Source organism: Pelodiscus sinensis, chromosome 31, assembly GCF_052426305.1.
Source record: "Pelodiscus sinensis isolate ZL-2025 chromosome 31, ASM5242630v1, whole genome shotgun sequence".
Classification (NCBI taxonomy): Eukaryota; Metazoa; Chordata; order Testudines; family Trionychidae; genus Pelodiscus; species Pelodiscus sinensis.
Genome location: NC_143082.1, coordinates 11,215,865 through 11,241,204, shown reverse-complemented (window position 1 = coordinate 11,241,204; position 25,340 = coordinate 11,215,865). Strand labels below are relative to the sequence as shown.

At 56.8% G+C, this 25,340-nt stretch overlaps 1 protein-coding gene across 2 annotated transcripts; it reads right to left on the bottom strand.

Moving 5' to 3' along the window:
• Nucleotides 1-14,970: 14,970 nt before the first annotated feature.
• On the bottom strand, nt 14,971-23,173 carry ATG101 (autophagy related 101). Of its 2 annotated transcripts, none has more exons than XM_075902028.2 (4): nt 23,047-23,173; nt 19,854-19,943; nt 18,736-19,048; nt 14,971-16,528 (listed from the first exon to the last, which is right to left on the bottom strand). In XM_075902028.2, exons 3-4 carry the CDS (start codon nt 18,985-18,987, stop codon nt 16,124-16,126), a joined length of 657 nt encoding a protein of 218 aa, XP_075758143.1. In that variant the 5' UTR covers nt 18,988-19,048; nt 19,854-19,943; nt 23,047-23,173; the 3' UTR covers nt 14,971-16,123. The 2 variants fall into 2 exon arrangements, with proteins under 2 accessions (XP_075758143.1, XP_075758144.1); XM_075902029.2 differs by having other exon boundaries at nt 23,051-23,112.
• Between the last annotated feature and the right edge of the window lie 2,167 nt (nt 23,174-25,340).

The following is a 25,340-nucleotide window of genomic DNA, read 5'->3' as shown; positions in this document are numbered from 1 at the left end:
CTGATCCTGCAGCCACTGGCCACTGATTTAAGGCAAGTATACAAAAGGGCTGTGTCTAGACTGGCCAGTTTTTCCAGAAAATCAGCTGCTTTTCCAGAAAAACTTGCCAGCTGTCTACACTGGCCACTTGAATTTCTGCAAAAGCACTGACGATCTCATGTAAGATTGTCAGTGTTCTTTCGGAAATACTATGCTGCTCCCGTTCGTTCGGGCAAAAGTCCTTTTGTGCAAAACTTTTGTGCAAAAGGGCCAGTGTAGACAGCTCAGATTTGTTTTCCGCAAAAAAGCCCCGATCGCGAAAATGGCGATTGGGGCTTTTTTGTGGAAAAGCGCATCTAGATTGGCACGGACGCTTTTCCGCAAAAAGTGCTTTTGCGGAAAAGCATCCGTGCCAATCTAGATGCTCTGTTCCGAAAATGCTTTTAACGGAAAACTTTTCTGTTAAAAGCATTTCCGGAAAATCATGCCAGTTAGTAAGGGCCCTCTTGGGTTGCTGGCAGATAGATTAGATAGGGTCTCTGGGGCTAGGTAGATGTGTATGAGACTGAGAGCTGGGATGTAGGAGAGAGAGGCAGGGGTATCTGACAATTGACAGATTCTCCCCATTCTGTTGGTGTGGCCTTCACACCATTGGTAGTGCTAGAGCAGAGGCTAGGAGTCAGGACTCCTGGGCTCTCTTCCTTTACATCCTTATGCGAGTGTGTGTTTGCATCTTAACTCCCCCATCTGGGAAATGGGGCTAGCAGAACTTCCCCATTATTAGGGGCTTTGAGGCTGAACGTAAGAACGGCCTTCTAGCCAGCATCCTGTCTTCTGACAGTGGCCAATGCCAGGTGCCCCAGAGGGAGTGAACAGAACAGGCAACCATTCCCACATTCTGGCAAACAGAAGCTAAGGACACCATCCCTGCCCATCCTGGCTAATAGCCGTTTATGGACCTATCCTCCATGAATGTATCTAGTTTTTTGAACCCTGTTTTAGTCTTGGACTTGGCTGGGCACGTTGTGCGGTATGTGAAGCAATATTTCTTTTGGTTTGTTTTATACCTGTTACCTAGTAATATCATTGATGACTCCTAGTTGTGTTACAAGGAGTAAAAATAACATTGCCTTATTTACTTTCTCCACACCGGTCATGATTGTATAGACCTCTATCATATCCCCTCTTAGTTGTTTCTTTTCCAAGCTGAAAAGTCCCAGTTTTATTAATCTCTTCTCCTTGGGCAGCCGCTCCAAACCCCTAATTATGTTTGTGGCCCTTTTCTGAACTTTGTCCAATGCCAAGTTACCGTTTTTGAGATGAGGTGACCACATCTGCACGCAGGACTCTAGACACTAAGCTAGGGGGAGAGGTAGATACGCTGGAGGGCAGAGATAGGGTCCAGAGTGACTTAGACAAATTGGAGGATTGGGCCACAAGAAATCTGATGAGGTTCAACAAGAACAAGTGTAGAGTCCTGCACTTGGGACGGAAGAATCCCAAGCGTTGTTACAGGCTGGGGACCGACTGGTTAAGCAGTTCTGCAGAAAAGGACCTGGGGGTTACAGTGGATGAGAAGCTGGATATGAGTGAACAGTGTGCCCTTGTAGCCAAGAAGGCTAATGGCATATTAGGTTGCATTAAGAGGAGCATTGCCAGCAGATCCAGAGATGTCATTATTCCCCTTTATTCGGCTCTGGTGAGGCCACATCTGGAGTATTGTGTCCAGTTCTGGGCCCCCAGTTACAGAAAGGTTGTGGACACATTGGAGAGGGTCCAGTGGAGGGCAACCAAAATGATGAGGGGGCTGGAGCATATGACCTATGAGGAGAGGCTGAGGGAGTTGGGTCTATTTAGTCTGCAGCAGAGAAGAGTGAGGGGGGATTTGATAGCAGCCTTCAACTCCCTGAAGGGAGGTTCCAAAGAAGCTGGAGAGAGGCTGTTCACAGTGGTGACGGATGGCAGAACAAGGATCAATGGTCTCAAGTTACAGTGGGGAGGTCTAGGTTGGACATTAGGAAAAACTATTTCACTAGGAGGATGGTGAAGCACTGGAATGGGTTACCTAGGGAAGTAGTGGAGTCTCCATCCCTAGAGATTTTTAAGTCTCGGCTTGACAAAGCCCTGGCCGGTTTGATTTCCAGCTCTATGGTTCTATGATTCTATGTGAGTGCACCATGGATTTATATAGAGCAGTGGTCCCCAACCTTTGGAGGTTGCCGGGCGCCAGGGGGCATGGCCCCCCCATATCTGCGCGCCCGGGGCCGGGGCCACCTCCAAGGGCTGCGCGCCCGGGGCCGGTATCCACCCCCCAAATGCCGCGCACTCGGGGCTGGCGCCCCCCCTCCAAGTGCCGCGCGCCCAGGGCCGGCACCCCCCCTCCCTCAAGTGCCGCATGCCTGGGGCCGGCGCCTCCTGCAAGCGCCGCACGCCCAGAGCGCGGGCGGCCAATTCGCGGTGCTCCCGGGGCCGGCGCTCACCGTGCGCCATGTGCCCAGGGCCAGGCCAGCCCCGAGCACTTGGCGGGCGCACATGAATGCCCCCGTGGGCGCCATGGCACCTGCGGGCACCATGTTGGGGACCACTGATATAGAGGCAATAAGTTATTTTTTATTCTTCTTCCCTTTCTTAATGATTCCCAACATATTGTGGGTTTTTTTGTCTGCAGCTGTACACTGAGTGGATGTTTCAGAGAACTAGCCACAGTGACTCCAAGATCTCTCTTGAGTGGAAGCAGCTAAGCGAGACCCCATCATTTTATATGTATAGCTGGGACTGTGTTTTCCGATGTACATTACTTCACATTTATCAATATTGAGTTTCACCTGCCATTTTGTTGTCCTGTCACCTAGTTTTGTGAGATCCTCTTTGCAGTCTGCCTGGGACTTAACTATCTTGAGCAGTTTTGTATCATCTGCAATTTTTGCTACCTCAGTTTACCTGTTTTTACAGATCATTGATGAAAATGTTGACTAAGACTGGTCCCAGAACACATCCCTGGGGGACACGACTATTTGCCCATTTATACCTACCCTGTGTTTCCCATCTTTTTAACCAGTTGCCAGTCCATGAGAGGACCTAGGCCCATATGCCGGAATTTCTCTGTGTGGGGCAGGGTGCTATTTTTGTAAATGCGGGCTGCTATTTTTGTAAATATAAAGGAGTTCAAAGTAGTCATGCAATGAGCGTGCATAGGAGAGATGAATGAAAAATGTGAGTGGAATCAGTGATTGGTAAAATGATTTTGTTATCACACACTACAAGTGCATACAGTAATAAGGGGTTTATAGAAATTACCTTCTGGGATCATAGCGGGTAGGGTGGCTGCTGCGACTCCCGCTTCCTCGGCTGCGGGTGAGTGTGAGCGGGACTTCCAGCCCATGGGACCGGGCCTGGGCTGCTCCTCGCGGGCAGGGGCGCCATTCTCCTGGTCTGCCATGCTGCCACCACCCCGCCCGCCCATCCCCCCGCAACACAGCACTCTCCCATCCCCGTAACACAGTGGTTCTCAAACTTTGTGGCCTGTGGCCCACCTGGCTCAATGCAAACCTTTCCGTGGACCACCAGTTCCTAATGGAAACTCGCCGTTAATTACATACTTACGCCCGAGCCATTTTGCTAGTGCTGCAGCTGGGAGAACGGTTTAGTTTAACCAGTAAGAAAGGAAATATTAATGTAAATTATTAAGCAGATGAAGCACTTTAACTTTCTCATGTTCGTTTATCAAACTTCATTTTAAATAAAGTAAAATATTAATGTATGTCCAACACGAAAGGTTTCCTTTGTTGGGTCGGGGGCCAATGACCCACAGAAAAATCAGTTGGGGACCACACAAGTGAGAAGAAAATAAAACCCTTCAAAAAAACCCAGCCCTCACTGATGTGGCTCCCAACTCAGACAAGTAGCCGTGTTAGTCTGAATCTGCAAAAGCGGCGAGGAGTCCTGTGGCACCTTATAGACTAACTGAAGTGTAGGAGCATAAGCTTTCGTGGGCAAAGACCCACTTCGTCAGATGCAAGTAGTGGAAATTTCCAGAGGCAGGAATAAATATGCAGGCCAGGATCAGACTGGAGATGACGAGGTGGATCCAATCAGGGAGGATGAGGCCCACTTCTAGTAGCTGATCTGGAGGTGTGACTTCCAAGAGAGGAGAAGCTGCTTTTGTAGTTAGCAAGCCATTCACAGTCTTTGTTTCTAAAGTTTCTAAAGGTAGCCATCCTGCAGCAAAAAAAACTTCAGGACCAGACTTCAAAGAGAAACTGCTGAGCTACAGTTCATCTTCAAGTATCAGAGGGGTCGCCGTGTTAGTCTGAATCTGCAAAAGCGACGAGGAGTCCTGTAGCACCTTATAGACTAACTGAAGTGTTGGAGCATAAGCTTTCGTGGGCAAAGACCCACTTCGTCACATGCATGGAGTGGAAATTTCCAGAGGCAGGAATAAATATGCAGGCCAGGATCAGACTGGAGATGACGAGGTGGATCCAATCAAGGAGGATCAAGTTCATCTTCAAGTTTGACACAATCAACTCTGGATTAAACAAACACTGTGAATGGCTCGCTAACTACAAAAGCAGCTTCTCCGCTCTTATCCCCTGCCAGCTTACAGTGCTCAAGAGCTTTTGGGGGAGCCCTTGACAAAGGCTTTCTGGAAATCTACCTTCACTCTCTCCACTGGCTCCCCCTTGTCCACACGCTTGTTGATCTGCTCAGAGAGCTGTAGGAGGCTGCCGGAGCATGGGTGCTGTTTAAAAGGGCCTTGTGCTCCATCAGCGCAAAGCAGACTGGCCCCTGAGCCTCCCCTCCCCGCGCTGCTAGAGCAGGCAGCCCCAGACCAGCACTGCGGCTTGCACTCCTCCCGCCCCGCCCTTTGCAGGGTCTCCAAGAACCCCGCTGCCAGAACCTCCGGGCAGTTCTGTGGGCTCCTGGAGGCCGGGGTGGTGTGGTGCATTCCAGGTGACGCCGAGGGCTGCCTGCCCTTCGGCCTTAAGCCTCACCCTTCCGGGAGCATGGGCCTGCCCCTCCTCACCTTCCCCAGGGGCCCAGCAATTCTGTGGGCCCGCCTGTAGCCACTCCCAGCTTGGTGGAGAATGGAGACACTGAGTCCCCATAGGGCTAGTGTCACGGAGCCATGCTCACGGTGCACTCGCTGGGGGTGGCCCAAAGGTGCCACGTGCCAGGGTGGCTGATGGCTTTGTCCGTGTGGATCCTGGGGGCCTGCGGGAGGAGGGGGAGAGGGTTACCGCAGTGTGTGCTGCCCTGCTCTCCAGCACACCCACATGCATTCAGGTCACTGTGCCCTGGCTCTGGCAACCTCTGCTAGCTACCCAGAGGGCTGCCCGGCTCGCTCAGGGGGCAGAGCTGAAGTGTCCTCGTACAGCCCCCGGCTAACTGAGCGCTAGCCCCATTTGGGGCACTGAGGCTGTGCTGAAGTGGGGATTGTATTCGCTCCGGTTGCTTTATGTTGCACGGGATTTCTACTCTCCTGTAGTAATCCCATGTGTGTATGGGCCTCAGTTTCCCTGAGCACTGCACCAGTACCTAGATGGGGATGGGAATTTGGGGTGCGACTCCCCCTGAAGGAGGCTGCCCCTGCCCCAGCACGGACACAGTGGCTGATGCTTTCTGTATCCTGAGCCTAGGAGGGGAGCGTGACCAGATGAGAAGCTGGACCAAGGAGGAGATGGGGCTGCCGGCAGGGCTGGGACGAGTTGCTGAGTGTGTGTGTCTCGGCTGGCTTAGGGTACAGGAAGGGGGCCCAGGGCCTTGGTTCTGGGCCCCCCTTTCCCCCAGATGGATCGTTCTGATCGCCCCTGGTTCCTGTGCCTTCAAATCTGTTCTAGGCTGTGTCCCTGTGGACTAATAAACCTCCTGTTCTACCTGACGGCTGAGAGTCATGTCTGGCAGCCGAGGGGGGTGCAGGACCCGGGGACTCCCTGCACCTTGGGGGCAGTGGCCAAGAGGAGGAGCAGCTAATATGGACGCAGCATGTGGAGAAATACACCAGGCCTCCCGCTGGAGTCACAGGGAAGTCTGAAGGGAGGGGTGTGGCCAGCAGGGGGCGCACTCACACAACCACCATCTGCTCTCCCAGACCTGGGGGGGCCAGTCTGTCTCGGCCACCAGGGCGGCGTTACGCCCGTACTGCCCTGGCACCGCTTGAGCCAGTCGGGTCCTGCCCCCGCGGCAGCAGGGGTGACTCTGGATTCCCCCCCGGGGAGCGGAGATCAGACTCCATCCCCGTCTCTCTTCTCCAGGGCTGGACCCAGCTCATGCAACACGGCGGGAAGCTGCGCAGTCTGCCGGGCCGTCCTGCACGTGGGGCCCGCTGGGTTTCGGCGCTGGGAGCCGCGCCAGGAGCCACGTGCTTGCAGAGAAATGCCCTGCGCACGTCAGAAGCCAGCTTCTCTGCAGCCTCCTCCTTGGCACCGGCTGGGTGGGTCACAGCCCCTAAGACGGGTTTGGGCGGGAGGCATTAAGACGGCAGGGGATTATTTCCAGGCAGAAATGCTTGCCTTCCCGTGGGATCACGTTTAGAGCCTCGTGGCCCCTGCCTTTAACGCTCCACCCTCAGGCACGTAGGGAGGGGGCTGAGGCCAGCCTGTGATCTTGGGTCTCCTTGCGCCGCTGGCCTGTAAAGCCCATGAGGGAGGCTGGGACCCTGCAAGGCAAGAGGCTACGTTTCCAAAGCAGACCCTCCGGGCCCGACCCGGAGCTGCCTTTCATCCGTGTAAACGGGGAGCAGAGCAACCACCCCGCACGGAAATGGATCCATTCCGTAGGCAGGCCCTGCCCTGGGATTGGCCCACCGGGCTGGACCTACCAGTGAGTCCGAGGGGAAGGGGCCGGCTGGCTGCCACCTGGAGAGCACCAGGAAGTGGACAGGGCCACACTGGAACCAGCTGGAGCCAGAGCTGACCCAAGATACCCGCAAACCTCCTGCACCGCTGGGGGCTCAGGCCCAACTCCGACTGCGCCTCACCTAAGAGCCAGGCAGCAGCACCGGACCTGAGCCTCGCTTGTGGAAACTGGCACTGCCCCATGGACCTCACCAGCCATCTCCTGCCAGTGCTGCAGCTCAGCCCCATGTGTGGGGGGGGCCCGGCCCTTGCGGCCCACTGGACGAATCCCCCCCCCAGCGTGCCCCAGAAGCATCTGGCCAGCGACTCCTGGGCCCCAGCTCTGCAAGGCGGCTCACCTGAGCAGGGTGACTCTGAGCTGGCCAGGGCCCCGTGCGACTCCCCGGAAGGGAAAACGTGCAGTGGGCTGTCAGGGCCGGGCGCTGTAGCTGGTGCTGTGCTTGACTCCCCCGTCAGACCCACAGCACCTCTGGGGAGCACTAGCACTGCCCCCCTCCCAGGCAAGGAAACGGACAGAGGGGAAGCCACTTACCAACGTCACTCCCGGCCCCTCTGCTCTAGTCTCACCAGTCACCCAAGCTCCTCCCAGAGACAGAGAGAGAACCCAGGTGTCCTGGATGCCACGTGATCCTCACTCCCCTCTTGCAGCTGGAAACGGAACCCAGGAGTTCCAGCTCCCAGTTGCCCTGCTCTAACCACTAGACCCCACTCTCCTCCCAGCAAGGCCCAGAACCCCAGAGGCGCCTTCCCGAAAAGGACAGTGCCTCTCCCTTTGGCACCCAATCCCGCCTGGCCATAAGCCCTGAGCTCCTGCCCTGCCAGGATCAGGCCTTCGAAAGGGACAGGATCAGCATCTCTGGCGCAGCTGAGTTCTCCCTGTTGAACTGGCAGAGATTTAAGCATCTGCTCCGCTCAAGAGCTAACAGCTGGAGAAATATCCTTGGGGATTCATGGGGGGGGGGGTCTTTATCTCCGCGTCTTATCTACGCAGGAAAAGTAAAGCCCTGTCCAGCCCTTGGCCACACCCAGGATGACGTGTGTTATAAATCTGATTACAGCCTCTGGCCCTGTCGCTGGCGGAAGCTGAGATGTATTAAGGCGCGTTATCTTCCTGGCTGGAGGTAGGATTTCTGCTAAGTAGAAAGTAACACACTAATACGCTGGGTATTTCCCCAAGTGCTTGGCAAGCCCAGTCCTTCGCTAACGCAACCCCCCCCCCCCCCCCGTCACCCCAGCAGGCAGGTCAGTGCTGTTTTGTAGGCAGGGCTGAAGCCGACGCACAGGAGGATTAATATCAATACACATTCCTTTATTAACCACACTTGTTCTCTCAGCAAAAGAGACAATGTGTTATTTTGACATGATTCATTTCCCATAAACACCTGGTGATGTGGATTAATAGCATTATCCTCTTTGTTAATCAATTCCTGGACGAGCTGCCCCATGATCATGTAAAGGACTGGTGTCAGCCAAGAAGCCTATAATTGCCTGGGTCATCCCATTTATCCTTTATAAATATTGGCACAACATTAGCTTTCCTCCAGTCTTCCAAGACTTCTTGAAAATCAACATGAATAGACCAGCAAGCTCCTCGGCCAATTCTTTTAAAACTCTTAGATGCATGTTAATTGGTCCTGCTGATTTTAAAATGTACAATTTTAGTACCTTCTGTTAACAGATATTCTAGAGGAATGGAAAATGTTTTATCATCATCATATGATGAAACTATGACATGTTTCTCCCCCCAAACACAGAACAAAAATATGTAAACACTTCTGCCTTGTTCTCTGCTATTATTGATAATTTTACCATTTCTGTCTACTAATGGACCAATACCACTGTCAGGGTTATTTTTGTTCCTAATTTATTTTTAAAATTCCAGATTGTCCCTAATTCTGCTGGCCATAGAGTTTATGTTCTGTCCTTTAGCTTCCCTTATTGATTTCCTGCAATTCCTGACTCGTGATTTTTAATGATTACTATCTACTTCCCCTTTCTTCCTTTTGATTTTCTCTCTCACACACACGCTGCCTTCACTTCCTCTCTTAACCACATTGGTTTTTTAACCAGCCCAGCCTTCTTCCGCAGTTGTGGTTTTTGGGGCATCGGTAAGGTGTTCTTAAATGACTCCTAATTATCATTCACAGTTTTCTGATTAAATTCTTCCTCCTAGCTGGCTTGACTTGCACTTGTTTGCAGCTTTTGTGAAACTGGCCCTTTTAAAGCATGAACTAGCCTGGACTGTTCTTTGATTGCACATTATAACACACAAAGCAGCTCTAACTCTCAGCAAAACAGTAAGTCTGGTGCAATCTCTAACCAAAGTCACCATCACCTCACTGCCAGTCTCCCCCACTTCATTTTCCCCTTCTCCAGTGGACATGTCCACGGACCTGATGAATTTGGGAGAAGGGTTTTTCTAGTGCTTGTAAAGACTTCTTCCACTGTTGCACGCATAAGGAGACAGTATCCGGCTTCTGCCAAAAGCCATCATCAGCCTGGGGAAGACTGTGATTAACAGGTACCCTGTCCCGTCAGCAGCTGCCCAGCAAAGTGAGAATTCTTCTACAGCTGCACAACCTGGCCAGCAATTCTCAGCACCAAAAATATTCTGATGAGGGACACAAGAACCTGTCACTGCGATGCCACATGCAGAGCTAAGGGCAATTCCCACCAGCTGAGGATTTGGTTCCACGTCTGGGCTCTTTCAGGGGGAAGGGAATGTTACAGAAGTTAACGGAACATAAGAACGGCCACACTGGGTCAGACCAAAGGTCCATTTAGCCCAGTCTTCTGACAGTGGCCAATGCCAGGTGTCCCAGAGGGAATGAACAGAACAGGGAACCACAAAATCATGGGCTAGCGACACCATCTCTGCCCATCCTGGCTCATAGCCTGTGATGGACCAATTCTCCATGAATTTATAGTTCTTTTTTTGAACCCTGTTAAAGTCCTGGTCTTCCCAACATCCTCCGGCAAGGAGTTCCACAGGTTGACTGTGTGCTGTATGAAGAAAAACTTCCTTTTGTTTGTTTTAAACCTGCTACCTATTCATTTAATTTGGTGACCCCCTAGTTCTTATGTTATGGGAACAAGCAAATAACTTTTCCTTATTCACTTTCTTCACACCTGTCATGACCTCCATCATATCCCCCCCTTAGTCTCTTCTTTTCTAAGTTGAAAAGTCCCCGTCTTTTTAATCTCTCTTTATATGGGACCCATTCCAAACCCCTCATCATTTTTGTTGCCCTTTTCTGAACCTTTTCCAATGCCAAGAGATCTTTTTTGAGACGCAGCGTCCACGTCTGTACGCAGTATTCCAGATGTGGGCGTACCACGGATTTATACAGAGGAATAGAAATGTCCACATGGCATTTAAAAGAGGGATAGTTTCAGCTTCTCTCTGCACTTTAGGGAAGCCAAACACAGCCACGGCGGGCTGCAGCAAGGCGATCACGACAGTGACATCGGTTAGGACTTGTCTCTACACTCCAGGGCGACTCATCCAGCTAGGTTCACTGACCCCGCTAACCTAGTGAACCAAGGGCTATTTCGCCCACTTCAGTTACCTGGTGCCCTTCCTCGCGACCTGTCTCAGCCCCCCTTTGCCTCTTGGCCTAACCTGACCTGGGAGCCCTCTGGGGCAGTGCCTGTCTTTAGTGCAGGCCTGACCTGGCATGGCTGGCATTACCGCCACCCGAACAGCAGCCCTTCCCACCCCACGGGGATTATTGCAGGCGCAAATGACATTGGAGTGGAAGCGAACAGTGATCTTTAATGGAACAGAGAAGGGAAGACAAAAAACCGTGGTAGCGGCCCGAGGAAGTATCCTTCCCCGGTTACACTAAATCTGCCGCCCCCAGGCTCTGACACGCAACCACCACTCTCTGTCCATTTTAGGCGAGGAACGAAGACGTGAGGGGCAGCCAATCGGGCAGCCCTGGAACGGCTCCGACTTTGAAAGAAGAGGGGTTTGTCCAGGCCGGGGGCTGGTTTTTCTTTCTCTCTCGCTAGGACAAAATGAATCTTCCCGCAGCAGGAGGAGAGCCCCTGGCGTCAGCCTGTGGCGGGTTTTAACGTCGCCGTAAAACATGTTTCTGGCTGTTGGGAGCTCCCGCCCCGGCAGCTCAGCCAGGGACTCGGTTGGAGGGTCGCACCGCGAGCTTCGCAGGCGGACGTGCCAAGAGGAAGGGGCCAGACCAGACCTGAGCGCTCCCGGTCCCTGCTAGGAGAGGAGGAGGGGGGTTGTATTTCTAACCCTCCCCTCAAATGTGTCCGTTACCTCCAGAGACCACCAGCAACTGCAGCCAGGAATCCAGTCTGGCATTGACTAGCCACCTGCAGCTCCTCTTCTGGCTGGCGAAGGGGCGCCGGGCGGGTTCCCTAGGTGCCACCGAGCCCCACGTCCCCCTCCTTGGAGGCTCTCCGGTCCTTCCCCAGCAGGCTGATCATGCTGCCAGACTTGAGGAGCAGGTTGCAGCCCAGGAAGAAGATGCCGAAGGCGACCGTGAGGCACAGCACGCAGAGCACCGCGACCTTCATGAAGTGCGGGCTCAGCTGCTCGCTCTGCGCCGCCAGGCCCCCCGCGCCCCCGCTCGCCAGGGTGCAGCAGGCCCCCAGGACGGCGTCCCCGGGCCGGGTGGCTGCCGGCAGGGAGCGCGTGGGGCTCAGCGAGGTGCCGTTCATGTCTCAGCCCGTCCAGCCAGGTGTGGGGATCCCGAAAGGCTCACTCCGTGCCCCCCGCTGCCAGCTCAGCCTCTCCTCCAGGAGCCTGCACAAATCCCGCCTCCCCCCCCACTGCCCAGTTTTCTCCTCCCCTCGGGAGCCGGCTGGGCTGCTGCAGGTCAGTGACAGACGGGGCGGGTTTAAGTGATGTCAGGAAACTTCTCCCTTCAGCCCCCATGGCTTAACTGATCACCCTGCAGAAGGAGCCAGACTCCCTGCACCCCGTATCCCTGGGGAAACCCCTCTGCCTTGAGGGAACAGCTCCCCATGCCCCTCCTGAGAATCAGGCACCCTGCACCCCAAAGAATGATCCTTCCCACCCCCGCATTCCACCAGGGAAGCAACACCCCTTCTTCCTCCCTGTGCCCCCCACCCCACATCCCAGGGGACCAGGCCCCTCCCAGGCAACACCAGCCCCCCTCCACCATGCGGGCTCAGGGAAATGCCTCCGCCCCAGGTTCCCAGTTCCAGGAGGCCCCCCAAACAGGTTCCCCGTGGGGGAGGAGGAGGAAAGGGACTCCGCCTCCTGCTCTGTTCTGCTGACTGCTGGGGCGTGGTCCCTGCCCGCTCTCTCCCAAGGGGCCAGCTGATCCGGGCCCTGCCCCTGGAGACGTGCGGCTGCCGTCCAGGCTCAGCACCAAGGGAGCGACCCCCACAGCTGCCCAGCTGAGGCAAAGCTCCTCCAGGCCGGTCCATCCTGCCCCAGGAACGTGGGCCAGGCAGGGGGGCCGGGCTCATCTCTGGGCCGGTTCTTGCCGAAGGCTCAATCCTGCAGCCACAGTGGAGCGGGGAGAGCAAGGGGCCTTTCCCCATGGCCAGGAGCGATTGGGGGGGTCACCAAAACGTGGCTGAACTCGTGTGACTCGAACGTGGCCGGCCAGGGGGCTGCAAGCAGGAACGTCGGCAGAGAAACCTTTCCCGTGATGATTGGCGTTTGGCTTGGAGGTGAAGCTCCCTGCGGCCTGCAAGACACCACGGTGCAGCTTGGACCCCCCCTGCTGCCACAGAACAGCTCCCCCGGGTCATGAGGGAGCCAGAGTGTTTTTCATCAGCTCGTTAATCCTCCTACCCAGACCCAATCCCGGCAGAGTAAATCCTCTCTCCCTCCCCAAGCCCGGCGGTGGCGGCAGCTGGATGCGCACCCTTCGCCGAAGCGTTAGCTCGCACGGCGGGGCTCTTCAGACAGCGGTTGTGGCCAGTAGAAGCAGCCTCCGTGTCGGCTCTCAAGGGCAGGCCCTCGGCTGAAATTCCCCCAATGCCACCGTGCCTGGGCGCGACACCGCCTCCCCCAGCACGGCAGAGCTCCCCGGCTCAGCTCCCGCCACCCACCCGCGACGGGACGCCTCACTCGGGGCTTTCCTGGGCTAAGAAGTCACTTCTTAATGCGTCTGACTAGCCCAGGGCTGACGTCCATATTATTACTGCCTCGACTTCCTTGCCTCTTTGGCCTCCCTTGCCTCTGTGCAACGACGCTGCACTGATTAGCTCGCTCCCAGTCACCTCCAACTGGGGTTAAATGGCTGAGCTGTGCCGCTGACCGAGTGCGAGGAGTTTCCTTAGAAGCTATTCTCCTCGGCTGTGCTATTTTGCTGGGACGGCACCCTGGGTCCTGTCTCTGTGCCGAGGGGACGCTGGTGCGGTGCCAGCAGGGCCCCCAACATTTTGGCACCTGAGGCAGGGAGCTCAATTGACGCCCTCTCGCTTGGGCCAAAACTTTGAAAGGTCTCGATTCTGCCTCCTTCCTGTTCTGCTCTTCGCAGGGCGCTGCTCTGCTACCTACCTATGCACCAGCAGCAGACACAATTTTCTACACTCTGGGTGCTAGTGGCGCCCGCCCCACATACACAGGCTGGGTCTAGACTGGCCAGTTTTTCTGGAAAATCCGCTGCTTTTCCGGAAAAACTTGCCAGCTGTCTACACTGGCCGCTTGAATTTCCGCAAAAGCACTGACTTCCTACTGTAAGAAATCAGTGCTTGTGGCGGAAATACTATGCTGCTCCCGGTCGGGCAAAAGTCCCTTTTGCGCAAAAGGGCCAGTGTAGACAGCTGGGATTTGTTTTCTGCAAAAAAGCCCCGATTGCGAAAATGGCGATCGGGGCTTTTTTGCGCAAAAGCGCGTCTAGATTGGCACGGACGCTTTTCCACAAAAAGTGCTTTTGCGCAAAAGTGTCCGTGCCAATCTAGACGCTCTGTTCCCAAAATGCTTTTAACGGAAAACTTTTCCGTTAAAAGCATTTGCGGAAAATCATGCCAGTCTAGACGTAGCCACAGAGTCTGGCACCTGAGGCGGCCGCCTCAGTTCGCCTCATGGTAGGGACAGCCCAGGGTGCCAGCTGTCCCACCGACCCCTCTGGAGACCAGAGATTGTAGGCTCAGAATGGGCTCGTTGCAGGTGTGGCAGTAACACAGGCCTCCTCCGGCCCTCTTATGCCAGCTGAGAATTTAGACAAAATTCTCTACAGCCAGCACTGAGGATGGAGGCTGCATTTTTTCCCAACCTCTCCCAGAGGTGCTGAGCCCCTGCGGTCTCCCCCTGGCCAAGGTGTGTGCTCAGCAGGCCTGAAAGCCAGGGAGGGCCTCTTAGGCAGCCAAACACACAGTTGCCGGGCCCCGAGTCCCGTTGCTAGGGCCATGGAAGTCCGACCTGACGAGGACGCCATCATAGCTGGGCGCCCCGCTGGGTCCCACCTGCCACGTCCGGCTGGCCGAGTAGAGGAACTCAGAAAACCTGCTCCTCTGGGGGGGGGAAGGAACAGACCCACAGGCTCCGAGAGGGACTCCCCTCACGCAGGGGAATGCGCCAGATAGGGGTCTGGGCCCTCTCTTAGCTGCTGCAGCTGGTTCGCCAGAGCCAGACTGGTCAGTCCATGCCCCACACCTTCTCTTGGCCCAGAGCACGGTATAAACCCGGGAACGGCCAGGCTGGGTCACCCCAATGGGCTGTCTAGCCCAGTGTCTGGCTCCGACTGGGGCTGGTGTTTCAGAGGGAGTGATCGGAAAGGGGCAGTTATTAAGTACCCTGTTTCCTCCTGCAGCAAGGAGAGCACCGTGGCCGGAAATCTCGAGGGCTGGCTGCACGCTGGGTCCTAGCTGGGACCCGAGTGCTCCGGAGGGGACAGGTTGGCCCTGAGCCCTCCTGAAATTCAGCCCTGCCGTCAGCATCGTGTTTTCCCCTTTCCCGCACCCGGGGATGACTCTCCCTTCACTGGCCCCCGCAGGACTCCCTCAGCGCAGGTGGGGAATATGGGACACAGGAGAGAGCTCCAAGGAGAAGGCAGATTATGGACTCGGAGAAAGCCGCAGGGCTGGGCTTTGCAGCTGGGATGGCCCACGGGCAGTCGGCAAAGCCTGACTCTTATCGAGGTGGCACTACGGGAATGGGGGGGGGCACTCTTGACAGGAGACAGAGTAAGAAGGCGGCCAGGCCAACGTTTATTACACCCAGAGCTACAGGCAGGTCAGTTTCCTAACAGTCGGCGACCAACACAAGCACCCAAGGGCTGATGGCGTCAGTCTACACTAGAGAGGATGCGGGGCTGTAGGTGCACTGACGCGACAGGACCGGGAGGTGTCTCCTGCGGCTCCGCTGCCCTTTTGCCAGCCCGGCAGAACGAAGGGGATGGTTTTGACAAACCTGAGAACACGTTGGCAACACAACTCAACCGGGCCGGGGCCCCTTCTTGCCCCAGTTCACTCAGCTCCCGGCCCCTTCGACCGACGGCAAGAGGGGATGTGGAGGGGGGACGGAGCAGGCAGGGCCGGCTAGCAACGGCCACTCTCACTGCGCTCGCTTCTCCGGCCAGGCCAGCTTCCCTTCCACCCCCTGGCTGCACCTCTCAGGGACGTGGGTTCAGGTGCCTGGCTGGGGTGGTGGGTGTTAAGGACTGAGCCACACCCCAGTATTTTAGGGAAGGGGCTGTACAAACCCTACTCGAGGGGGCAGCTCCCCCTGGATGGATCCTTCTCGTTGGCAGCTGGAGAGAGGCAGAGAAGGGCACCACAGACTCCCGAGTGCTGTTCTAACCGCAGCTGCCTCTGCGGGGGGGTTTTCCCCACTGTCACCAGACGAGAGGGCTAAAGGGAGAGAAATTCAACCCGCCTCGACAGCAGCCAGAGGTTACCCACGGATTGTTAGAGCCTCTGCAGACCCCCGGCCCCAGCGGGAATTCCCAGTCCCACGACGCAAGGCAGCAGCAGGCCCAGTGCCAGGCCGGGCCTGGATGAGGTCCCACAAGGGAAGCGGGGCTTGAGGAGGGATCTGAGGGAAGAGAGAGCGGGGGAGGGGAGCCGACAGGTCGGCTGCAACACAGGCTGCGGGACCGACGGTGCACAGGCCTCAGGCGACCCCCACACAGGGAGAGTCGCAGTTTGGGCTGGCCCAAGTCCAGCCTGTGGAGCGCTCCCCCTGAACGGGACAGAGGAAAGGGAGGGGTCTTAGCAGGCCAACGGGCTGGGACTGTACTTGGAGAGGACCCTCCTCGCCAGGACACCCGTGTCACCCTGTCTGGTGGGGAGCAGAAAGGTGCCAGCCTCTGACAAACCCCTGTCCCCAGACCCCGGCCCTACAGAGCCAGCGTGTCTTTGATGAGCCGCCGCATGGTGGTGGTGACGGAGGAGCCGAGGGAGTCCGTGATCTGGTAGGAGATCTTGTACAGGTAGGGCTGCACGTCCTTCAGGCTCGTGTCGAAGACGTTGTCCACCTCCGACTGGGTGGGCATTTTGGGCAGGTACTCGTGCCTGTTCATCACCTCCACAATGTTGATCAGCTTCTCGCACAGCTTCTCCCCCACCTTCTCCCGGCAGATCTGCCGCTCCTGCTCGCTGACCAGGTTCACCACGTTGACCTTAATGGTCCACACCTCCCAGGGGATACACTCGTCCGAGAAGGGCCAGCGCGACTTCTTCTTCTGGTAGAACTCCAGGCTGATCTGCCCGATGCCGTCGCTGCCCGAGTTCCGGAGGGCGTCCTGCGGAGAGAACACCCGGCACAGCTGAGCTCTGGGGCGGAGGGACACTGGGGCAAGGCAGCTGGCCACACCGTGACAGCAGCTGGAGATTCCTCTCCGTGAAGCCGTCTGGTAACTACGGTGAGCAGCCTCACCGCCAGCAGCTTCTTCCGGAGCTAAGGGGCGCACCGGGGAAAGGGACACAGCTCCATGCGGCTTGCCAATTCCCAAACAGCCAACTGCCCCCAGGTCCCACTGCAGAAGGGCCAAGCCTCCAGGGACGTTTACATTGGGCGCTTTGCAAACGTCATCGCTTTCCTTGCACAAAAGGTTGCAGGCTGCTAGGGCTGGAAATCCGGGCTGGGGCTGGCACACGGCACAACATACAGACGGTGAAGGATTTGAACAGTGATGGTTGGAGATGACACCCACAGGCGAGATATCGCTGCTTCCCCGAGCCTTTCAGCAGGATTTAGGACATAAAGCAAAATACTCCAGGGAGAATTTGGTCCCTAAATCTCCCTAATTAAAATTCACCGCAACATATGTCGGGGATTTAAAACCACAGAAACTTCCTCACCATGTGACCATCCTCAGCACAGCCGGGGAATTAGCTGGGATGCAAATCGTAATAAACAGACAGGAGAGGGGCAGCTTCCAGGCCCTGTTGCATTACGCGCCGCGAGCTTTCAGCTGGGTGAATTATGCGCAACAAGCCTCAGCATGCAGGGCAAGGCACCACACAGACAGAGCGCGCCCACCCGGCAGAGATGCCTGGCTCCATGGGGGGCTGAACTTTCGTTCTCGATGGCTTGGGGGGAGCCCGTTTATCCAGCTCTCGGCCCCGCCCGGAGCCACTGCCTCTCTATGTGTAACTACGCAATTCTCCTTTCCACTCTGCGGCGACTCCCACGATGCTCCCTCCCAAGGAGGCTGCGTAGCCCTGAAGTGCAGGATGCTGGGTTCATTCCCAGCCCGCACGGCCACAGCCCTGTTACTCACGCACCCCCTTCCCCCCCACCGCTTCCCCCCCGAGCAGAATGAATATTGTTGCACCGACGGGGAGGAGACGTGCGAGCCGTCACCTTGACACGGGTGCACAGAACAGAATTCAGGTGGCCGGGGTCGGGCCGAGGGTTCGTAGCGCCGGGGGGCTCAGGCATGAGGCAGAAGCTTGGGCCACAAGACTGTGAGGAGGGGAGGGGCCAGGTTTGGGAGGGATTTGAGGGGAAGGAGGATGCTCTGGAGCTACTGCAAGGAGACAGGACGCCCCCGCTCGTTCTCCTCGCAACTGCACCTGAGCTGGGGGGGAAACTCACCCTGCTGTGGCAGCTCCGGTGCTGGGCCAGCCAACCGTGGCGACGTCAGGACTGGAGCTCGGCCGCTGGGGCCGGGGCCACGCTGCCACGGCTGGAAGGAGCATGGCAGAGCCCAGGCCAGGGCCCAGCAAGCCCCGGGCATGGCAGGTTGGAGGACGGGCTAGATTGGGGTGGGGTGGCCCTCCTGCAGCAGCCAGAGGGACGTGCACCTTACGGAGAACTGGACACGCGGCCCCGCCCGCCCACCCCTGGCTGACTCACCGAGGAAGGGCGTAACGCACGGAGGGGCCTTTCCTCACTCCCGAGCTAACCCACGCGAACGGCCCCTGGGCGGGGGCACCGGGTTCGCCGCGTCCCCACTGCCATCGCTTTCCTCGTCGGGGGCAGAGCTCAGGGCTCCCTGGGCTGAGACGCCAGGACTCCCTCCCAGGCCAAGCGAGGGGGACCTCGCCCATCCTTTGGGGTGGAATTGTGGGACGGGTGCTGGAGGACTATCAGCGCTCAAACCACTCAGCCTTACTGCAGTCAGCCTGGGCGCCCACCCGCCCTCCGCGCTGGGACAACTTGCCCAGCCTTCCAACATCGGGGGGAGAGGCTCTCCCGGGGGGCTGGCGGGCGGCGGGGAGAGCCTGGGTTAACTGCGGGGTGAAGCCCTCTCACGCCGAGTGCCTTGGGCCCAATTCAGAGGGGGCCTGCCACTCCCACTAACCCCGGTGGAGATTTCTAGTCCTCACATCCTGCGAGACGCCAGGCCCAGGGGTCTCCCGGTCGGAAGGGTCCTGCCCGTGCTAGGGAGGGATAACGGGATGCTGCCCAGCTCAGCGACTGGCTAAAAGGCTTTGGAGAAGGGCCCAGCATTCCCGGCAGCCCACTCTGCACTCTGCCCGGGGGGCCTGGCTCCAACCTCACCTTGAATTCCCCGACGGCCTTCCTCAGCGCTCGGTCCAGCTCCTCGGAGGAGACCCTGGCGTAGGTGAAGTCGATGAAGTCGCAGTCGACGTCCTGGGTCCCCACCGTCCCGATGGAGTAGGTGCCCTCCTTCTTGTAGTGGAACTTGCCGGTGCTGCGGTGGAGGAGGACGGTGTGGAGCACGGCCAGCATGGCCTCCTCGATCTGCCGGCCTTCCACCGACACCTCCAGCACCTCGGAGCGGCAGTTCATGGTTGGCTGAGGGCACGTGAGTCTGGTGCTGCCAGGTGGGGAAGGCAAAGCGGAGCTCTCCCTGCAACCGAACAACAAGCGAGCACGTTATGGCAGCGGGACAGAGGGCAGGGCAGGGCTGGGAGGGAGGGGCCCAAGTTCTCAGCTCTGCCACTGACTATGTGACCTTGGCCAAGTCACTTTGCCACCCCGTGCCCTGCTTCCCCAGATGTACAATGGAGAGAAAAACCCGCCTGTTATCCTGCCCCTAGGCAGAGCGCAAACTCTTCCAGTCAGGGCGGCAGGTCTCTGTGGGGATGTCCAGGGACTGCCAGGACACGGACCATCCCAGAGCAGAACAGCCAGGCTCCGTTGTTTGCTCACAACTGCGTCAATTGTGGGTGCGAGCAGATCATGTGTGTGAGGTCTCCTTAGCGTGTGCGAAGCCCTCCTAGAAGGGCGCCCTCTAGGAATGCGAAGTAACAGCTTTGCTACGGAGGCCCATCCCTAGCAAGGCTGCGGCGAGGCCAGACTCTTGTCTCAGCCTGTTTTACAGCGTTTCACAAGGCCACCGAGTCACTAGGTGGATTGACAAAGGGCGCTGCAGTGAACCAACACATCAGAGACTCTCCCTTGCTCCCAAGCCCAGCGCTGGGGGCAGCACGCTTACCTCCCCCCACCCCATACGCAGGGCCGTGGTCTGCCCCGTGAGATCCCACAAGGGAGTCTGTCACTGAGTATGGTTGCTGGAGGCTCTAGCAGGAGCTGATCATGGGGCTTTCAATGAAGTCAGCAGTCACCCCAAGGCGGGGAGACTGACCAGTAACCCTGTGAGCCTTCACGGAAATGGGTCTGTGTGCCAGCCACATTAGCTCTGAATGCAATACCTCCTTCACACAGCGCTCCGGATACTCCTCCACTCGCTTGGCAAGTCTTGTTAAAGTACAGGTCTCAGAGCCTTCTGGTGGGACGCATCCCTGGGTGGAAACAAACAGTCAAAGGTATCACGACTCTCTGCTCCAGCAGCTCTCCTGGTCTGACCCTCACCCTGCCTTGCCCTCAGCCAGGCAGTACACGATGTCACCCGAGAGAAGCAAGGCTACGTTTTCCCCTTTTGCTGGAACCTTGCACCTTTCATCAGTACATCTTGGCAGGCTTTGCACACAAAGACTAAGTCTCCCAACCCTGCTGTGTGCTAAGCAACTGCCATCATCCCCATTTCACAGATGGGGAAACTGAGGCACAGAACCATGACACGCTCAGGCTCACATAGCAAGAAAAAAGAAAAGATCTGAATAAACTGAGCCCTTTGCTTTCACTCCCTTGCTCCAACCACTACAGGACACTGCCTCGGGATGGCTACCCAAATATGTATTTTTGTGGTTATTCTCGATAAAGAATATTTTTACAATGGGGGAATACTATTTTTGGTAGATAGTATTTTAACTTTTCAGGTGAGGGGGCTAACTGAATAGCCCATGGTAAGGAATAACCATTCCTGTCCTTTGGTCTCACATGCCCAGGGTGCTACCCAAAACAACCTGGGCATCTTCCGAAACTTGCAAAACATTGCTAAGACCCATGGAGAGGTGTCTGCAGGTGGTCGTGTGTCCGCTTGATGTTACATCTGCAGGAGAACTGGAGATCAAGAAAGGAAGGCTATTTCTGCTGTGGAAAGCCAAAGCAAGCGACTGTAAAAGAAATCTGTCTAAAATGACAGCAGTCTGCCCCCTAGTGATTTCTAATTAAGGTGACACAAGCGTCCTCAGATTTAAACATGGGGTGGGGAGGGGAAAAGATCTGAGAGGCCCTGAGTACTCCTGATCAAACCTCATTTCGCACTAGCCAGAAAGATGAATTCATTACCTGGGTCCTAGCACCAGGAAAGTTTGTTTTCCAACCAGCTCATGAGTTATCCATAGACTGGTGGTGACAGGGAGAGCCAGACTGAAGCTGTTTTAAAAACCACTGTGTTTGCATTAACAAGAGGAGAACCATTCTTTACATCAGGCTTTAAGAAACCTCATCTCCTTTTAAACAGCCATGATGCTTAGCACCCGCTGTAGCAAGGTGCACTGGACGGAAGCTGTGGTCCGTGCGCGTCCAGGATAAGGATGTTAAAGTTATGGTTAATTGACTAGTCGAGTAGTCACTTCCGCATTCCTCCTTTTAAATGTATAAGAGCCCCCACTGGGGACTTTTGTACATTTCAAAGCAGGCATGGCCGTGTGCAGCCAGGGGCCAGCAGGGAATCCTGCTGATTCTGGGCTGCATGCAGGCGTGCTTGCTTTGAAATGTACAAGAGTCCCCCAGTAACCCCGGGCTCCATGCTGCGCTGCATGCCACGTGGAACGCGGGATCTGCTTGGGACTCCCAGCTAACCCTGGGTTCTGAGCCACATTTCCCCAGAAATGCCATGCATGGCGCTGCCCCTTTGAAACGCCAAGGCAGCATTTTAAAGAGGCAGCACAGCACAGCTGATCTTCGGCTCAGCTGTGTGGCATGCCGCTTTGAAGTACTCCTCCCCCCCCCCTTTGCTGCCTCTATCTGAAAGTGGCAGCAAGGGGGAGGGGGGCAATTGACTAGTTGACTGACTATCTGACTAGTCTTTACTCCAGGAGACTGCTGTGATGGTCTAGACAGGAACTGAAAGTTAGGCCCTGTCTATGTGAGAAGGTTTCACAGGTACAGCTGTAATGCACCAGGGATATATTGATACACCCATGAAGGAGAGAAAACTGGGCTATGACATGACAAAAAAAACAAACCCTCTGTGTTGCCCTGGGGCTCACTTCTCTGCTACAGGTAAGTGATCAATTCTGCCTGTTTTGCTCCCTGGCTTATGACACCGAAGAGGTGCCCCTTTGCGCTTGTGTGACTCGGTTTCCCCACCCATGAGACAGGATCGCACAGAGTAGAAGAGCGGAGGCCGCATGGATTAGTTCAGTGGCATCTATCCAGGGCCCCGGTAAGGGGCTTAGGACCGGGTCCACTCCCAAGTCAGGGTAGAGACCCCCCCATAGTCGCCCCAGGACCCTCACAGCCCCTGCACACCAGCAAGGCCAGACCACTGACCCTGCCCAAGGGGGCTTTGGACCTTTGCTCTGACCCAGCCCGGCTGGGGCGGGCAGCGGGGAGACGGGGGGGGGGGGGGGGGGGGGCCAGCTGGTTTGGGGAACCCGGCTGCAGTGGCAGGCGGGGCCGGGGAGATGGGGGCCGGCCGGAGCGGGGGGGGGCGGACAAGGGGGGGGCGCGGAAAGGGGGGGCGGCCGTAGCTGGGGGGGAAATCTGCCGGATCGGGGGGGGGGGAAGGATCTTCAGGATGGGGGGGGCGGCCGGATCCGGGGGGGGGGAAGAATCTTCAGGATGGGGGGGGCGGCCGGATCGGGGGGGGGGGGAGAATCTTCAGGATGGGGGGGGCGGCCGGATCGGGGGGGGGGGGAGAATCTTCAGGATGGGGGGGCGGCCGGATCGGGGGGGGGGGGGAAGAATCTTCAGGATGGGGGGGCGGCCGGATCGGGGGGAAGAATCTTCAGGATGGGGGGCGGCCGGATCGGGGGGGAGAATCTTCAGGATGGGGGGGGCGGCCGGATCGGGGGGGGGAGAATCTTCAGGATGGGGGGGGCGGCCGGATCGGGGGGGAAGAATCTTCAGGATGAGGGGCGGCCGGATCGGGGGGGGGGGGAAGAATCTTCAGGATGGGGCGGCCGGATCGGGGGGGAGAATCTTCAGGATGGGGGGGGCGGCCGGATCGGGGGGGAGAATCTTCAGGATGGGGGGGGCGGCCGGATCGGGGGGAGAATCTTCAGGATGGGGGGGGCGGCCGGATCGGGGGGGAGAATCTTCAGGATGGGGGCGGCCGGATCGGGGGGAGAATCTTCAGGATGAGGGGGCGGCCGGATCGGGGGGGGGGGGGGAAGAATCTTCAGGATGGGGGGGGCGGCCGGATCGGGGGGGGGGGGAATCTTCAGGATGGGGGGGGCGGCCGGATCGGGGGGGGGGGGAGAATCTTCAGGATGGGGGGGGCGGCCGAAGCGGGGGGGGCCGTAGCGCGCGGACCACCCGGTGCCTCCAACTCACCTGCCTCCGAAGCGGGCCGCGGCCCCGCCCACCACCTGGAACGAACCAAGTCCCCCCCGACACGGGGTGGGGGGCGGTGACCTTGGAACATCCCATCCCAGGGACCGGGGGGGGTGTATAGGATAGACCATCTACACTGGGGGGGGAAACCATCTTCCATTCCCCGCGTCTCCACCCAGCTCCCTCCCCGTTCCTACGCATGATCCCTTCCCAAGTGGGCCACACAGCATTCAGATTTGCTTCCTTTTTGTTTATTTTCGACCCCCTCGAACACAAAAAACAACCCCTTGTTCATGAATCCTCCCCTCTCCAGCTCTGACTTGGTTCGTTCCGAAAAAGAAAAGGCGCAACCCAAGAGCGGGCACTGCGCGTGCCAGGGGTCGTTCCACTTTGTGGAGCGGGAGGCGGGGCTGGCTCTCGGCTGCCCCCTGGCTCGGCGGACTCCCCGGGAGGCGGTACTGCAGCTGCAAAGGTGCACATAAGCCCCTCCACGTGGATCCGACTTTGAGGGTGGTCGCAGGGGGGCTGCAGAGAGCTGGCTGCAGCCTCCCTGGAAGTCCCTCCGAAACGTGGAGTTTGGCTTAAGGGGCAGGTGGTTTTTAGCATGATGTTGGGGTTCTTTTCCTTTGGCTCTTGGTCTGTGCATCCAATTTCCAGCCTGCCTCAGTCGTATTTCCTGCTTTTGCTCTGCTATAGTCTCAGAGGGGTAGCTGTGTTAGTCTGTAATATTACAGAACTCTGCCTAGACACTCACAAAGCAGGCAAGCCCAGAGTCTCCTGTTTGCGGGGGCAGTAGGACATACCCCCCAAAACATCCCTGTTAGCAACTCTTCCCATTATTTGTACAGTCTCAGCCCATCTGCACCAAGGAAATAAAACACAATCTGATTGACAGTGTTTAGGGGGAGATGTGTCTTTTGCTTTCTGCACAGCTCTGGAAAGAAAGCTCACTGCCACCATCGTCCCAAGCAACCAGGCTCACTAACCCTGTCACACCCAGTCTGACATGCTCTAGCTGGTTTCTGGTGGTTTCAACAACATAGCATCACTCCCAGGTTCCCCAAAGCTTTGAAGGGCACGGTCCTATTCCTACCCACTACAGAAAAGGTTCTTATCTGTGGTGCAAACTCCTATGTTTGCATCCACACCAGGCTTTTACAAAGCTGCCCTTAGGAGAAGGAGGGAATCAAGCTTCTACCTGGCACTGTACGGTGCAGGCCTCACTCCATCAGGAGTCCTATCGAAACCAGCCAGAGCTTTGCCTGAGATCAGGCCCATCTCTCCCCCCTTCCCAGAGTGCATTTCTAGAGGAGCTGTGTGTCTGAGCAGGGACAGCCCTGGTATTGTGTCAAATATTCTCCCCAGCCCTCCTAAAACTGGGTGTCATTTCTCGCTGGCTCTGCTGGGCAAATAACCCTGGCAAAAGCTTATGCTATCACTGTCCTGCTGAGCTATTTATACCTGGTGCCCAAAGGGGCTATTCCTAGCGCTGGGCTGCCCATCGGTGATGTCATTCCATCGCATGGGAGGCTCTTTTTTTGGGTGTGATTGTGGGAAGGGTTGTCAGGGAGTGGTGAGAGGCCAGACTCGCCCTTCCTCCCGCACTGCTGCACATCACATATGAGTTCCTTTTTCTTTTTTAACACACTAAGGAGGAAGGTTGATCCTGTGGATAAATAGTAGACCGGGTGTCAGGATTCCTGGCTTCCCATTTCTGGGGGTGGGATCCACTGGTTAGCATAGGGAGAACCAGAGTCAAGAGACCTTATTTCTGTTTCTGCCTTGACCAGGGACTTGTAGGACCTATTGTAATTTGTTTTGTTGCTCTGTGCCTCAGTTTCCCATAGAACAGGGACTAATTGGGTGGTGTTTCTCCAAAGCATTAAGATCGTTCTGTGGAAGGAGGCAGTCTCAAAGGGCGGTCGCTTGCAGGGTTAGGTTCTTAGCATCAGCCTTTCCTGCAAGCTGCCGAGGGCGCTGTTGCAGCGAGGAAGAACTTGGCTGGAGTATACATAAGCGAGTTTTCAACACAGCTCCCAGGGGAGTGTCCCCATAAGATGGGGCGCTGGCAGTGGCAGTGTAGCCAGCCAGCCCTACCAGTGCTGCGTAGTTCATTATTAGGGGCCTGGAGTCTGACACACTGTTGCCTAGCTGCACCCTGTGGGTTATTTACACTAGTGCACAGTGGGTGTGGGGTGAGCTATCGCCACTTTGCTCCAGCTGAGCTGACAGCAGAAGGCGCCGGACAATGGAAAAGTGGGGCTCAGCAAACAGCCATCACCCCCACCTCACCC